This window comes from Rhipicephalus microplus, chromosome 3 (assembly GCF_043290135.1).
Source record: "Rhipicephalus microplus isolate Deutch F79 chromosome 3, USDA_Rmic, whole genome shotgun sequence".
Classification (NCBI taxonomy): Eukaryota; Metazoa; Arthropoda; class Arachnida; order Ixodida; family Ixodidae; genus Rhipicephalus; species Rhipicephalus microplus.
In genome coordinates this window covers 2,697,390-2,712,355 of record NC_134702.1, presented here as the reverse complement: position 1 = coordinate 2,712,355, position 14,966 = coordinate 2,697,390, and the positions used below count along the sequence as shown (strand labels likewise).

The following is a 14,966-nucleotide window of genomic DNA, read 5'->3' as shown; positions in this document are numbered from 1 at the left end:
GCACACGCATGCAATAGTGCATTACGCCCTATGGCTGACGTCATCGTTAGTCTTACTGGCCTCCACAAGCAGTGGAAACTTTTTACAGCTGGTGTCTAATTGAACCCGCTATTTCATGGTTTGTATGCAGCTTGGTTACACAGTGCAGCTGCAGCTACTATCACCGCAGAAAAGAAAGGCCACTTAGGTGCCTTTTTGCAGGCTGTACCCGACTCAGGCCCAGCCTTATCACAGTTTTGCTGTGGTTTGTGACTGCCTGCCCTTATTTTAGGATGCTTCAAGAGGCAACAAAGGGTTTGAGCAAGGCTGCTTGAGCCAGAAGGGCTCGCCTCCACAAGCCTTTCTGCCTGGCCAGGCAGCCGAGTAGCACAATGTTTAAAAGTCTTGATATTGAGTATCCTTTCAACAGGCAAGGCTTGACTACTCGCTCTTCAAATTCTGAGTTTCCCCATTCAGCTAGTATTTCATTTGGGACAATATTCTTGCAGACTTCTTAGTTCCCACTCTGAGCAGTCAAAACAGCGTAAAAAGATGAGGACAGGTGACACTACGGTTACAGTTTTAACACTAATCATAACAGGTACTAAATGGCCAAGAACAGCGGCCAGTGAAAGAATCTGCAAATACTGCACAAATGTTCATAATGCAAACCTTTCAGAAGTCCTTGTGGAGCATAGATGTAGTGTTGCAGGTAGTGAGACTCGCATTCCTTAGCCGACTTTGAAGCCACGTGTTTTGCAATGTCGCTCCTGAAGAGCAAATCAACGAAACATTAGTTCCTCCATTAACAATGCACACAAAGTTGCATCGTCATTATTTTTTTTAATCATTTTCGTTGACCTGTAGGCCATAAAATTCTCACTTGGGGTGCTATGTGCCTTTTGCTGAGATGCAAGAGAAGCCAGAGGTGATAATGGGAAGCTATAGTCAACCCACACCTTTTTTTTAGTATTATCACAACATAACAGACAACATGGTTAATGTGTGGCCAGCACACAAACTGTAGTATCCATAACAGTTATCACCACTATCTCTACTGAATGCAGTGCACTTCCAATTGGTGAATTGTGCTATGAGTGCAACACAGCATTCCACCTAAGAAGGCAGTGAGTGCACACCCACCGGAACACAAACTGGACACAAGCAACCCTTGGCCAGACGCCCGGCTTTCTTCAGGGAGATCACTTGGGAGAAGCTCTGTTGACTCCAATGTCTCTCCGTTTCGAACGACGCAGCCTTTAAAGAAAAAGTGGTTATGGCCGCTCCACACGGCGCTCAAACACTGCGAGTGCCGACACGAAAACGGGCACAGCGAACAGACCCAGCACGCATCGTCACTCACTCGACCCCTCGCATGGGGCACAGCTCCCGGTGCGACTGGGGGCGGCACATTTTTTTGATTTACCCAGCGAGTTTTACCTCAACTCATCGTGCTAACGTTTCGACGGGATTTGAAGGGCGCAGGCTGCCCCTCCCAGACGTTTCACCTCTGAAAGTAGCCGAGTGTCGGGCCGGGGACGCCTGTGCCTATTTCGCAAAACCGGTGGGTATTCGGCGGTACGTGCATAATTCGATACAAAAATATTATAAATGAATGTGCAGCCTAATATATTACCGACACATTTTCTGTTAGCAGCACAGTCGGAGTGCATCATACTATGTATAAATAAAAAAGCATGAAAAAACTGTTTATCATGCAGTACAGCTGCACTGATTTTATGCAACTCCCACAGGCTGTTGCAAACCAATGTTAGAACTCCTCAAAAATTTTGATGTGCTGGTAAAAAAAAGTTGAGATGGCTGCTGTGCGGTTATAATAAAAAGATATTATTTGGGCCCACATGGCATAGTTTCTATTAGAGGAAATAAATTTCCATAGGAAAAAACAGGCTGTGCCTGGTGGTATGACGGGCGTACGGCTAAGAGGCGGATGCTTAGATGGCTTTCTGCTCACTGCTGCTGGTGAGAGGGAATCCTGTATATGCTGGTTGCGTACATCAACCAGCAGTCCGAATTGACGCAAGAAGTCTGCTCCCCCAGGGTAGCAAATTTTACGTCACCTACCATAAATATCCGCCTAAATTTCCTCTTGAAGCCAAGGTCTAGCAAGAGAGAGTCGTGCGTCGGTATCGTTGTTATTTACAGCTTGCAACGTCGACGAGCTCTGGCATTTGCGATTGGCTGGCGACGCCAGCAGCATGCTCGCTTCTGCCCCAGTGTTGACGGGGAAGCGGGTGCCTTTCTCGCGATCAGTCAGGATGAAGACAGAAGGGTGCCTTTCCTCTGAGCTGGTAGCACCTGTCACCCTCAGTGCTGGCTCTGTGCACTTCCCGGTTTTTGACACGGCGGCACACAGTTCGGTGCAGTGTCACCGAACTTACGGTTAATACCAGCACAGCTGTCACTGTTGTTTTGCGGCATGCCACCCCGCTTAACTGTAGTACCGTGACAGTGTCAGCGAGGTAAGAAATCTCTTCCTGAATCTTGTGGGAATCTGAGGTGCGCCCGCAACCATTTCTCGGGCATTACATCGTAGGGGCGCTCGTTTTCCCTTTTCCTGCTCTGGTAACGGCGCGTGGCGATAGATGGCGCCACGTGCGGGCGCAGCACGTGTTCTCGGGGGCTGCGAGAATGGGTAAGCCGAGGCATGTGCGCACCGAGAGAGGTCTCTCTTCCGTTAGTCGACGACGGGTAAGCACGCGTTTCTTTCATCCGCGACCCCTTTGGGAATCGCCGGAATGTAGCCTGCCGAGGAGCCTTGGCATCCCGGCAGGCATGTTTACTTGAGTGCTAGCTTCGGTACCGTACACTGAGCCAACAGCGGCGCCTAGTGCTTGAAGTAGTTGTACCACACCAAGCCGCACTTGCCGTAGGCCTACACGTACGAGGTTTGCCCTAACTCTCGCGACCAGGCCCAGTGGTTATCGTGAGAGTGCGCAGCATAGCCCCAAAGGACCTTTTCCTGACCGGCGTGTCAAAGCTCGCTATTGCCAGCTGCAACGTGCTCGCAGTTCCCCCCCCCCCCTTATCGTGAACATCCGCGTGCAGGAGCCTTTGCTCTCCACGTCCCAGGAGCGGACATTGTACTGTTGCTCGGGGTACCGCCAAAGGCAACAAAGTGTCGGTGTATTTCTGTCATTTTAACACTGTCTGTTTTGCCACGCCACCCTAACCGCCTTGTTAGCCGAGCGCGCGAAGCGATGCATTACAAGCGAGGTGGTGGCGCGAGTCGTGGCCCTGTGGCTCGCTAAGCGGGAACCAGCGGTGATTATCCGCTACGGTGGGTAGCGAGGTCACCATAATCTTCAGCAATGCGGTAGATGGCGAGACTTCGGCAAGCACTGTGGCAACTGCTGGCGAGGTGACGGCCATCAGTCGGTCAGCTAGTTCATCGATCTTGTGAAGCCCTGACGCCTATCAACATGGTTGCGATCAGTTTTTAGAGGAAAAGCCCCTGCACGAGACTACTGTCGAGGCTGTTGTGCTGCCCGCTAGTTGCTGCACCTGGTGCGACAGTTGGCTTGGTCGGCGGTTACTCAGTTCAGCCTCGCGTAGCAGCTGCTCCAGCTCCGAAGGGGTGAGAGGACGAATGAGTGCCTCTTTGAACACTCAATACGCATCTTCTGATGGTGGGTCATGCTGAATGTTGCACACCTCACTTGCTGTGGCAGGTTGAATGATGGCCACCACGTGATGGTATTTGGTGGTGTCGGTGGTAATGTGGAGAGCCTGGACGAACCAAAGTGCGGGATCGCTGGTCTAAAAGGGTGGACGCTTCATGACTGTACTGTCAGGCTGGCGACGGCTTCGTGCTGCTCCGTAGTTAGGACTGCGGACCACCGAATGCTGGCTCGTGTGAGTGACACAGAGACAGAGCATTGCTGAGAGTCGCGATACCAACTAACTTTATTGTTTGTTGAACTCAGGGACCGGCTCTCTTTTCCTTTCCCTTTCCACACCTTTGTTGGCGGTGCAAAGGAAGGGAAATGAATGTCGGTCTGCAACACGCTGGCGGTTCCACCTGTTCCATCGTGGCGTATTTGGAGTTCACCACAACAGCTTTATTAGGTAACGACTCCGGTGTAATGAAAATGATGAGACTATATTCATCATGGTTGTGCATGCCATGAGAAGTAGAAATGAATAATGAGAGACGGCATGGTAACAACACCCACGACGTTTATGACACACCGAAAAAACACTGCAATAAACACTGAGTCACAAATGCTAAGCTAAATGAGGAAGACAACATGAGTTCAGGAGAGAACGTTAAAAATCTTCACGGCATGGTGGATGGTACAACGGACGCTGAGGTGCAGGGCAGGAGGCGGTGAAAGGTGATGTAGTGCTGCTCCCATGTGGAAGTGTGACGCTGTGGCGATGATAGTGCTTGATGGCTTCGGTACGACTTCGAACGCAGTCCACCCACATCAAAGATGCGATGCGATGTGCAACTGTGACCATTAGCCAGGTCACGTTCGTTGCTGTGCTAAACAGCTGACTGCGGAGACACCTCGCAGAGATCTGCAATGCGCTCGTAAAGGAACAGAACAGCAGGCCAGACCGCACCCCGAGATGCAGTACTCGTGCTGGCAATGCCGCTTCAGCTGGTGGTTAGATGGCAGCAGCATGTCGCGTTACCTAGCTGAAACCTGAATCACCGCGCCTGACACTTCGGCCTGACAATTGTCGCGGCTGTCTTCTGTCTGCCACTGCTTCCGCTCTTCTCCTGCCACAAAGCTTTTCACCACGTATTCTGCATATGTGGCCCAATTGTGGCAAACCACTTCTATGGGCCACCACAAGTAATCAGCTGATTGGCTAGCCTCAGCACACAACTTGCACTCATGCGCCTGGCACCACACCTTCGTCGTCGTCGTTTTGATTCTTTCATTACACCCAGATAGATATGTGCGTGATCGAGGTGTTGTGGAAGCGCATGAAGTTCCAGGAATATAAATTTTCCATTATAACAAGACATCCTGTTTCACTCTCTATTTTTCTAATCATCAACCCAGGGGAATGCAAGTTCATAATTTGCACTCGTGAATATTTGGTTCAGTCAAAGTTTTATTCGAGTAAATGTGTTTTTTTCTTTAGGACGGAATCTGAAAGTCGTAAGATGCAGGGTCTGTATAAAACAGCACCATATAACTAAGGTTTTTAATAGATCATTTCTATGTGGATTTTGCCGGGACCTAATTGAGTAGTCGTAAAATGCGAGTCGTCACCAAACCGAGGAATGCATAGTCAAAGTTCCTCTGTACAGTGATTACGGGCCTGCCACGTCGATGCAAGCCATGTCCTCATGCATCAAATACCTTATAAGAGGTGGAATAAGACTGAAAGAAGACGAGGACAGTCTTGGCAAAGGACCTAGGCCTCAAAAGGTTAAAGTGCACGACTTTTGGGATGCACTTGTGCGAACACGGCTGTAAATGTCCCGATCCACAACACCATTGCAATAAGAATATATATGATAGCTCTGCAGTTCTAAAATTTTTTGGTCTTCATCTATCGCGTCAAAGCACATCTTGAAGATCCCCAAACCCATTCAGAAGTAGAAATTTAGTAGCAGTGTTGCTGTTGTGCACGAGTCTGCAACGAACGCATAGCCGCGAGAATTTTTCGATATGTTTCCGTAACAGTGAAGTTACACCCCTTGGATAATAAAAAATAGACCCTTGCTCGTTTTGCTCATTTCTTCGTTCGTCTCCCCTCCTGGTCTAGTACTCCTCTTCAATAGAATCCATGAGTATTAAATAGTTCTTTATGTAAGAGAGCTCACGAACACTGTTTCGGAACATTAAAAGTTTATTTTATCATTATCACGTTACACAGCAGATTGATCTCACTAAAGCTATACTTTTTGTGGGGAGGGGATTTTTCCTTGCTGTTCTCACTGTGACATGCTCACATGTCCTGCAAGCCAGCTTCCTTAAGCAAAGAAGGTGCTGCGTTCGTTTAGTCACATAGTGGCATGAAGAACACCACTCAGTCTCTTAGTCCTCAACTGTTGTATGCACAATAATGAGCTTTGTGAAGCTTATACTGTGGATTGTCTCAAATGCATATTCATTCACAAAACATGAATGAAAAGCAACATAAGCTTTCATATCTGGCAACAGTAAACTTTAACCGCCTGTTATCCTGGTCTGGCCAGCCGTATAAAGTTAAACTTACTAATAAAGAAGCTGTATATAACAAATTCCTCAATATAACCAAGTTTTTCTATTCCCCGCCGTTACTCCATTGAAGCACATGTATCAGCGACCTTTATGTAACAAGGTAACAGAAGGAGACAACCTTGATATAACGAATTCTCGCCACCGACAATCTAAAAAGTTTGCCCCCGATTTTGTCATTTTGGCACGAGCATGCGTCTTCCGTCAATGAAGCGCGAAGCGGTGGCAGTGCACTTGTGGCCCCAGAGACGTCCAGGCGAGAGCGAGTGCTCATTTTGCGCGCGGGTGTGCGTAAAGCCAGAGAATACCTATACCACTTTAGAGAACGGAAAGTGTATTTTAGTGTTGTTGTACCAAAATAACGTAGCAGTAGCGTACTGAACTGCAATACCACGAGGTGAGATCACGCTGCTTGTACTATCATCATCCTTAGATAGGACCATTTTTTCTGCTGCTGGTTAGGAGGCTCGTTCATGGTACTTCGTCCCTGTGGCATTTTGTTCTTTCTCCTTAATTGTGGTTCATGTGTTTAATTATCACCAGGTGAACAAACTGGCCGCGACTAGCAAAAAACAATGTCAACCTAGTAAAGTTTACGTTGTTTATTGCGAGTGCCCAAGCCGGTACAACCGATGTATACAGTCAGGTCCGAACAAAACAAGTAACTCATACATATCCAAAGCTTTCAACCCATGTGTAAACATTCTTGAAAGCTAATAAACATATGTATATAACTGAACATCCAGATCTGTGAATGAACATCACTTTCATTGAGTTGCGGCGTTCGAGTTTATAGCGTGGCTTCAGGACAAGGGTCTGATTCTGCAGTCAGCGGCACTTGCCAAGTAGTGCTCATCTTGAAGTGAATGCATGACGTGGAATCGGGAACGAAACTTGCGCATTGCCGACAGATAGCTCGCGCAGCAAGAGCAATGTATCTTTGCTAAATTTTGTTGCATAAACAATTACGGATGCATACAGTTCTGAATCTTTCTCACTCTGCAGCGTTATTTTGAGTACTTTACAAGTGGGCAATGTTGTCTTGTGTCAACAGAGTAGGCACAAGTAATTAATTCTCGGTTGTAAGCCCATATTATAGGTAATACGTATTTAGGTGATAGGCACAAAAAAGTAATTCGGGCTTATTACGTTTGTCGTTATAGTTACACAGTTACTACACCCAGAATATTTCTCGTCACAAGTAATAACCAATCTGCTGAATATAAAGCGACCATGTATGCTAAACAAACAGAGTTATGAGGTGAATGCTAACAGACTAAAGAGGCACAATTCTAAGAAAAGAAGCTTTAGACATGCATTCTACATTTTTGTTGTTTGTATGTCTTTTTTGGTGCTTGTACATTGCACTAAACAACTGCTAAGCTCTGAGCCTAATGTCTTTTTCGTATAGACATGTCGATAAACCTTGAGCACTCTCTTGCAAGCAAGCACTCCTGAAACCAACTGGTGGCACATGATGTGAATCTGTCCAAATGCTGGATCAATAAAAATGACATTTATTACACACTTGTTATTGTGTTCACTTTTTCAGTCTACTTGTTCTTGGAAGCTGAATTTGTTTACTCCCAGCTACTTTTAGAGGTTTCGACTTAAAATACGTACTATCTTGCAGTGTCGCTGTGGATAAGTTAAGGTCGTGTAAGGTCGTGTACGTTTTAACTACCTCTGCGATTTCTGCATGATCTGCATGAATATTTTTTCATGACAGTAGTGCTCAAAATTTCACTTTGCAGTGGTAGATGGTAGTGGTAGTCTCTGGGCAAAGGGTCGGCTGAAGCCCTCAAAAAGCAGACAGAGGCAGCGTTAGAAACATGACCTTTACTGACTGCGTGCAAGCTCGACGGTCGGGTGGCCGTTTTCCATTGCCTGCATGAGCTCGTGCGCTGAAGCACCAAACACCCACACTACACCCTTTCCCTTGACGAGCGGCAGCTCATTCTTCAAAGTCAAGGAGGTCGTCAACTAGGGAGTGTGGTGAGTTGGGAGGTGGCACGGACAGGGCACCCTGTGCCAGGAGGTCTGGGCGGGCCGATTGAACAAGAGCGACGGCGACCTCGATCGTTGTTGGAGCTAGAGGTGGTTGCGGTGGTCGTGGGATGGCGTTTTGAATAACGACAGCAAGGAGATGGCTTCGGTGGGGGAAAGGGGGGGGGGGCGTCTTGATGGGCGCGGCGAGAGATTTATGGCACGCGGCAAAGGAGACAGAGGACTCGTGACTCTGCAGCGGTGCAAGGCTGTGGAGGCTCGATCGGGTGGCGGTTCGAAAGGAGGTGTTCGCGGAACGGCTCCAAAGCTTCGAGGGGTGTATCGCCAAGGACAGAGCGAGGCTGGAATTTCCACGAGAGGCGGGATGACCAGGCCACGGGGCGGTCTGCACAATCTCAGGCGGCCCATGTGGCCACTGTGCGGCGATGGCTTTGTGATGATGGGGGACGAGAAGGGCCTCGAAAGGGCCTCGAAGAGCGGAAGACCGGTTCCAGGGGGCTGATCGCGAGCAGGACCGGCGGGAGGATGTCGGTGAAGGTCGCTGGGGCCGGTGACAATGCATCTGAAAAGCACGCGGAGCATCGCTTAAAGGGACACTAAAGTCAAATAACAATTTACGTCAGAGTGGGAGCTCAAGGTATGACATCTAAAACGACAACATTATCAACAACAGTGCCCTACTTACTGAGAAATTAAGGTAAATGCACAAGAACACAAGCGCCGCAGAGGTCATTTTCAAAATGATCCCGATGACATCAGACGGACCGACGGACCGCCTAGAATTAATCACTAGTAATGTATCTAACTGCACTAAGTAAAGAAACTTCCGCACATTAAAAGACGCAATAAAATGCTACTTGTTCGTTTCCATTTGATTAATAAAAAAAAGAACCGCCGGACGTTACTATAGGAAATAGTGCAAGTGGTTTAAAAATTCAATTTTCATGTGGTTACACCGGACGGGTTATGCCATCTAGCGGGGCGCAGTTGAAACAAAAATGTCTACAATCTTGAAGCCAATGGCGGAAAATTGATCAATGGCCGTTGTTGCTGCTGTGGCTCCCGCTGCTTTCGGTCAGCTGTTACTAGTGCAGTAAAGCCGGGCAACGTTGCGCACGGGAACAGTGACGTGAGTCAGTCCAGTCGGTTCACTTCTTGAGGCGAATAATTTGAAGTGCGCTAACCCGATGCGGACCACTAAAACGTGATTTTATTTCAATATAGGCCTTTCCTTGGCACAAAAGTAACACTATAAGGTTTATGGACCGCTATTTCAACAATCAATGTCGACTTAATAGTTGCCTTTAGTGTCCCTTTAAGAAGGTGGCGTGCAATGCTATGAAGAGATGAGATTTTGCAACTTCCAATGATGAAAGTGCCAGCAAGTGAGAAGTCGAATGTAATAAGATTTAAGCTCAAACTAATGTATAGTTCCTATAAGTTTTCCGGTTGTGGTGCACTTCATTCAATATGATAACCTGCCAAGCTTTTGTGAAACGCGAAATGGACCCTCCCACCTAGAGGCTAAGAATGTGGAGAAGCTCTTAGATGTATTATTCAGGTAGTGTGTGCGGCGTAGAACTAAATTGCCGGGTTCGTGTTGAATGTGACGATGGCTGACATTGTAATGATGTGATTTCTCGATTCTTACAATATCCAACTGCTTGCGAGCAGCAACGACACCACTGGAAATACGCTTTGTCTGAGCTTCGGTAAAATTGTGTGTCAGAGTAATATGGCTGGGATGGTACCATGGTGTGGCGTAATAGAAATGGAAGCTCCCTCCCAAAGGCAAGAAATGCAGAGTATAATCTGTACACCTATTAACCATGGTACGCGTAGAAAACGCCATATCTGAAACATTTACTTCCATTGCGTATGCTCTGTGGTGTTTGCCCAGAGTTTTGATTAACATGCTCAGGGATGATAGTTTGAGGGTGGTAGGGGGAGGTATTTTTGAGTCTGATGCTTAATGCAGAACATGCCTTGACAAATGTACGACTGGTGAAGTACGCGACGTTGTCCATGATCAATTGTCGTGAAAAACTGACTGCGAGAACACATCAATGTCCATGATCAATCGTGGTGAAAAACCAACCACGTGGGATTGCGACGATAACATTGTGTGTAATCATCAGGGAAAAAATGAAGGCGAGGTGACGATCACCGACAAACGTATCGTTATGACTTATTGCTGGCAAAAAGCCTTATCACAATAAGCATCCCCGGTTATCTGCGCAGGCATGCATGTGGCACAGCATCACTTTAGGCCTACTGCACGCGTTTAATAGGGGACTACTTGAACGCGCCGGGCCACCGATCGCTGCCTCTTCATATTGCGGGACCGTGTTTAAGCATGCACCGCTTTACAAAAACGCACGCAGCTCACTATCCCGAAGTTCGCCATTGCGGGTCGCGGGCACCGAGAAACCTTGCTGTATTATGCCAACACGCGCACTGTACAGCGACCGTAGCGCTGTTGTTACCATTCTGCATGCTTTTATTTAGCGACAACCCAAATGCACCTCCATCCGCTGCCAGGATTGCTAGAGCATTGCGGAGAGCACATTGCTTGCGGAAAGCTCTTCATCATTGCTTTAACCCAGCAGGCTACTCGCCGTATCTGTGCATGACCTGAAGCAGAGAGGGTGTACTCTACAAGATGCGGATCGGCAGTCACGGTGTGCACAGAGTGAGCAAAGCGCTGTTCGCAACCAGCCATGTAGTAAACGATTTGGCTCTCTGCGACTGCACCGTGTTTAAAAAAAGAAGCACACCATACAACAACTGTATCACGGACAGCCGATCGCGTCCATTCTTTCGCTGTACCCCGCTGTGTATCCCGGATCTCGGCGGTAGTCTTGAAAGGCTGATCGGCGTTGCAACCACGTGCTATTGGGCGGTTGTGCGAGAGTCAGAAGCTTTTCTGTACTTAAAATCAAAGTTCACCGTTGCTACTCAAGCAACCCCCCCCCCCACCTTGCATGCTTTTTTATGCTCATTTAAAACGGGTGGCTTCCTTTCTGTTTGAGCGTTTGATGTCAGTTCTAACACATGGGGGATGTTATCGCATGTGCCCTACAGGCGATAGAGATATAGAGATGGGCCGTCTCAGTGGATTTCTACTTCGGCAGTGCTCGCGCGCTTTTACCCACTGGTAAAAGTTGCGAGGGGGCATGTTATCAATTTGGATTTAAGAAACTTGGCACCGACGGCAAGAGCCCGCCGAAAGTGTCCATATCATTGCTATTGTAATAAGGCAGTCTTTTACAGCTAAATAAGTGCTTTATGGTAGCTCTGCCTTCAGTTCCCCTTCTGTTTATTTTTCAAATTTTTGTACCAAACCTGCATATAATGGAATCGCCTCTATAACGATTCTTTCCGGGAATTCGTCAATTTCGTAATAACCAAATTTAACTGAATCATCAAAACGCTGCATGATACATTGACATGCTTTTGACTACATGATTCAGCTAGCAAGATTACTCTGTAGGAGGTGCGCACAAATGCCCCTTTTGGGCTACCTTGTTCCTTGAAAGAAAGAGACCCCCCCAATGCACTGAAAACACCATGTCATTTCTCAAGTATCCTTTCTCAAATCGATCAAAAGTGCCCTTGCTTTACTGTTTAGCTTATCTTTCAGCTTATGTAACTTTTGAGTGAATTAACCCACCAGTTTCCAATGCCACATTCCAAGAGAGCATCCAGGAGCTTCAACTCTTCCGCAGCAGTCCACGTTTTGCACAGCAAGGGGAACTCAGTTGTCTGCAATAAAATGACCACAGAGCTATATACAGTTCAGTCATCATTGATTAAACAAGTTCCTTAGACCTTAAATAAACCACCTAGTTCCCTGGTAATGTCGTGTTTTCCTACCTCGTAACGTTCAACCGCCTTAATTTAAGCTCCATAAAACCAGAAGTCCAAATGAGAAGATTAAATTAAAGCAGAGCTGCATTCTTTGTCCATCTTGAACACTACAAAAGCATGTTGTTGTACAAAAGCTTGTTGGTTACAATGGCACCAAATAGCCACAGATCAGGGCTGCTTGGATGACAAGATGTGCTGGCCTGCAATGAGCATTGTTTTTGTTGGAGTCTTTATATATGGGACTGGTGAAAATCAATTTAAAATGATAATTTATTTTACAGCGCAACCTTTCATCAAGTCACAATGGCAGTTGATTTCAGTGGCCTAGTTGTCCGTCGCAACTGGCATCGCCATTATCACTGTTTGTTGATGCCCACAAAAAAAATTGAAAAAGAAAACGGGACCCTCTGAGTGGCAGTTGTGCGCTCTGCCACAAGGCTATGCTTGTGCTTGAAGTTTCTTTGCGAAAAGATCCTCTATAAGAGACAAAAATCAAGCGAACGAGTGTAATATTCCATGGCAGATTCCACACAATGTGAAGCATGTAACGAGTTGCTCCGTTCCCGAAGGCTCGCATATAATTCATCATAACCTATTTCACAATGGTGTTAAATTGGGCTAGTTGGTTATTCATAATCATATGAAAGTATAAAAGTGCAAAGAACGACAGACAAATGAGCACAAACTTGTAACGACTAGCAATGATCATTATCAATTACAACATTGCTAAAATGTACGGCTAGGCAGGTGCATGTGTGTGTTGCGTTATTAATGCAATTATGGACTACAAGCAAAGCGAGGCGGATAGCCCTGCATATAGGTGCCTTGTAACTGTAATTGTAGCTGTCTCTATAAGAGAATTTACAAGGGGCTCTATCCTTCAGCATATGCGCTGAATGTGCTGTGCATTGAAAATATGCAGGCCTGTGTGATAAGATAAGTTCACCGTTCAGGCGCCCGGGGGCGTCGATGTAGCAATGAAATAAATATAGTGCACTTGACGAGTCAGTCATCGTAAAACCCGCCTATGTACATGCGTGTGCTTCGGTCCGGCAACCGGCATGGTCCGGACTACCTGGTTATCACAAGTGGCGACGAGGTCGACTGACGAACCGGACGGGCACGGCACAATCACACGTCGGCATGCCTGTTGTCGGGAAGCTGGATTTGTTCGACCTGAGTACATCGGAGTGGGCGGAATACCGTGAGCAGGCCGAGCTGTACTTTATCGTGAACGACATCCCTAGCGACAAGCTGACAGCTGTATTTTCGACATGCTGCAGTCCAGAGACTTATTCTCGGCTACGAGGCCTCCGAGCACAAAGAAGGCCCGCCCAAGCAGAAACAACCGAAATTTTTACCACACTTGGCAAGCACTACGCCTTTCGCATATCAAAAGTAGTGGCAAGTTTTAAGTTTTTCTCAAGGCATCGAAAAGAGGGGGAGACCGTAAGTGACTACATTGCCTCGTTGAAGAAATAAGCTGAAAACTGCAATTTCGCAACATTTCGAGAACGCATGTTGCGCGACCAGATAGTCAGCAAAATTAATGACATAACCATGCAAACATGGCTGCTGGAAACGACGTGTTTAACCTTCGAAACTGCGAAGGACACCATCGTAGCTATGGAGGCTGCGCGTAAAGATTCATGCGCATTGAGCTGTCAGCAAGCACAGCTACTATCTGACGAAGCTCCGGAGCAAGCAAACATTGTCGCCTCGAAAAAAATTGATAGCTATTGCTTTCGTTGCGGGGGAGCTCATTCTGTGCATTACTGTAGGCATGGCAGCACGATCTGTCACAATTGACATCAGAAAGGGCACCTTGCAAGAGTTTGGAGAGTTCAGCCGGGCAACAGAAATTTCGACCGGAGCCAGTATAGTCGCAGCCGATCTAGTCGCGTGAACAACCTAAACGACCTGCCTGCCTCTGCTGAAGAGCCCGAAGTTTTCGATTTGTGGACGCTTCACACAGCTAGTTCGGAGCCAATGCGCATAGCAGTTGAAGTGAACAGCGTAACGCTCAATATGGAGTTGGACATCGGCGCTGGTGTGTCGACCATTGACGAAGGCAAGTTCGTCGAGCTTTTTCCGTCGGTGCCGTTGGAGCCATCGAGTGCACAGCTGAAAAGTTTTTTCGGCGACATGAAGCGCGTCCAGGGAAAGCTGGAAGCAATGGTCAAACTTGGTGACAAGGAGCCCCAACTACCACTATTTGTCGTGAAAGGGGCATGTCCTACGCTGTTTGGACGAAGCTGGATGAAGGCCCTCAAGCTAGGCATCGTTCAGATGGAGGGAGTCAACATCGTGAAGTCTACGGACGATCTGGTAAGTCAATATCATGAAGTTTTTTCGGTGCAGCTTGGCACGTTTCACGGCGTTGCAGATTTGATATCTACAATAGAGCGCGAAGCCAAGTTTTGTCAAGGAATGTCCGATATCATTTGCTTTGCGTGACCGGGTTTTGGAAGAACTACAGAGAATGGAACGGGAAGGCGTTATCAAACCGGTAAAAACTTCTCAGTGGGCCGCGCCCATTGTTCCTGTAATGAAGCGCAATGGCCGGATTTGTGTCTGCTGTGATTTTAAGACTACCAAAAACCTGGTGACATTCGCCAAGTCCTACCCTACTCCCACGATTGGGGAACTTTTTGCGCAGCTTACAGGGGCTAAGAAGTTCGAAACGCTTGACTTGCAAGACGCCTACCAGCAGGTCCCACTCAATGAGGAGTGCCAAGAGCTAGTCACCATTAACACTCTGAGAGGATTCACATAAAAAACAGCGCCAAAAAACGAGAGACAAGAAAAAGAAGGAGACAGACAGTGGCACTGAACTTACAAGATTTATTTGCCAGAGCCGCACAATATATACTTGGGCAGCTTCTAACAAAAAAAGAAAATACA

At 47.2% G+C, this 14,966-nt stretch overlaps 1 protein-coding gene across 3 annotated transcripts in view; it reads right to left on the bottom strand.

The window, feature by feature from the left end:
• Positions 1-14,966, bottom strand: part of LOC142803572 (transcriptional adapter 2-alpha-like) — a 160,922-nt gene that overhangs the window by 112,610 nt on the left and 33,346 nt on the right. Inside the window, exons 2-3 of one of the 3 annotated variants that reach the window (XM_075888728.1) lie at positions 11,866-11,957; positions 652-749 (exon numbers count right to left, since the gene is read on the bottom strand). In XM_075888728.1, coding sequence (XP_075744843.1) covers positions 652-749; positions 11,866-11,957 — 190 coding nt within the window. Of the gene's footprint in view, positions 1-651; positions 750-1,122; positions 1,225-11,865; positions 11,959-14,966 lie in introns of those variants that run through there. The other 2 variants (XM_075888729.1, XM_075888730.1) reach the window with 2 other exon arrangements.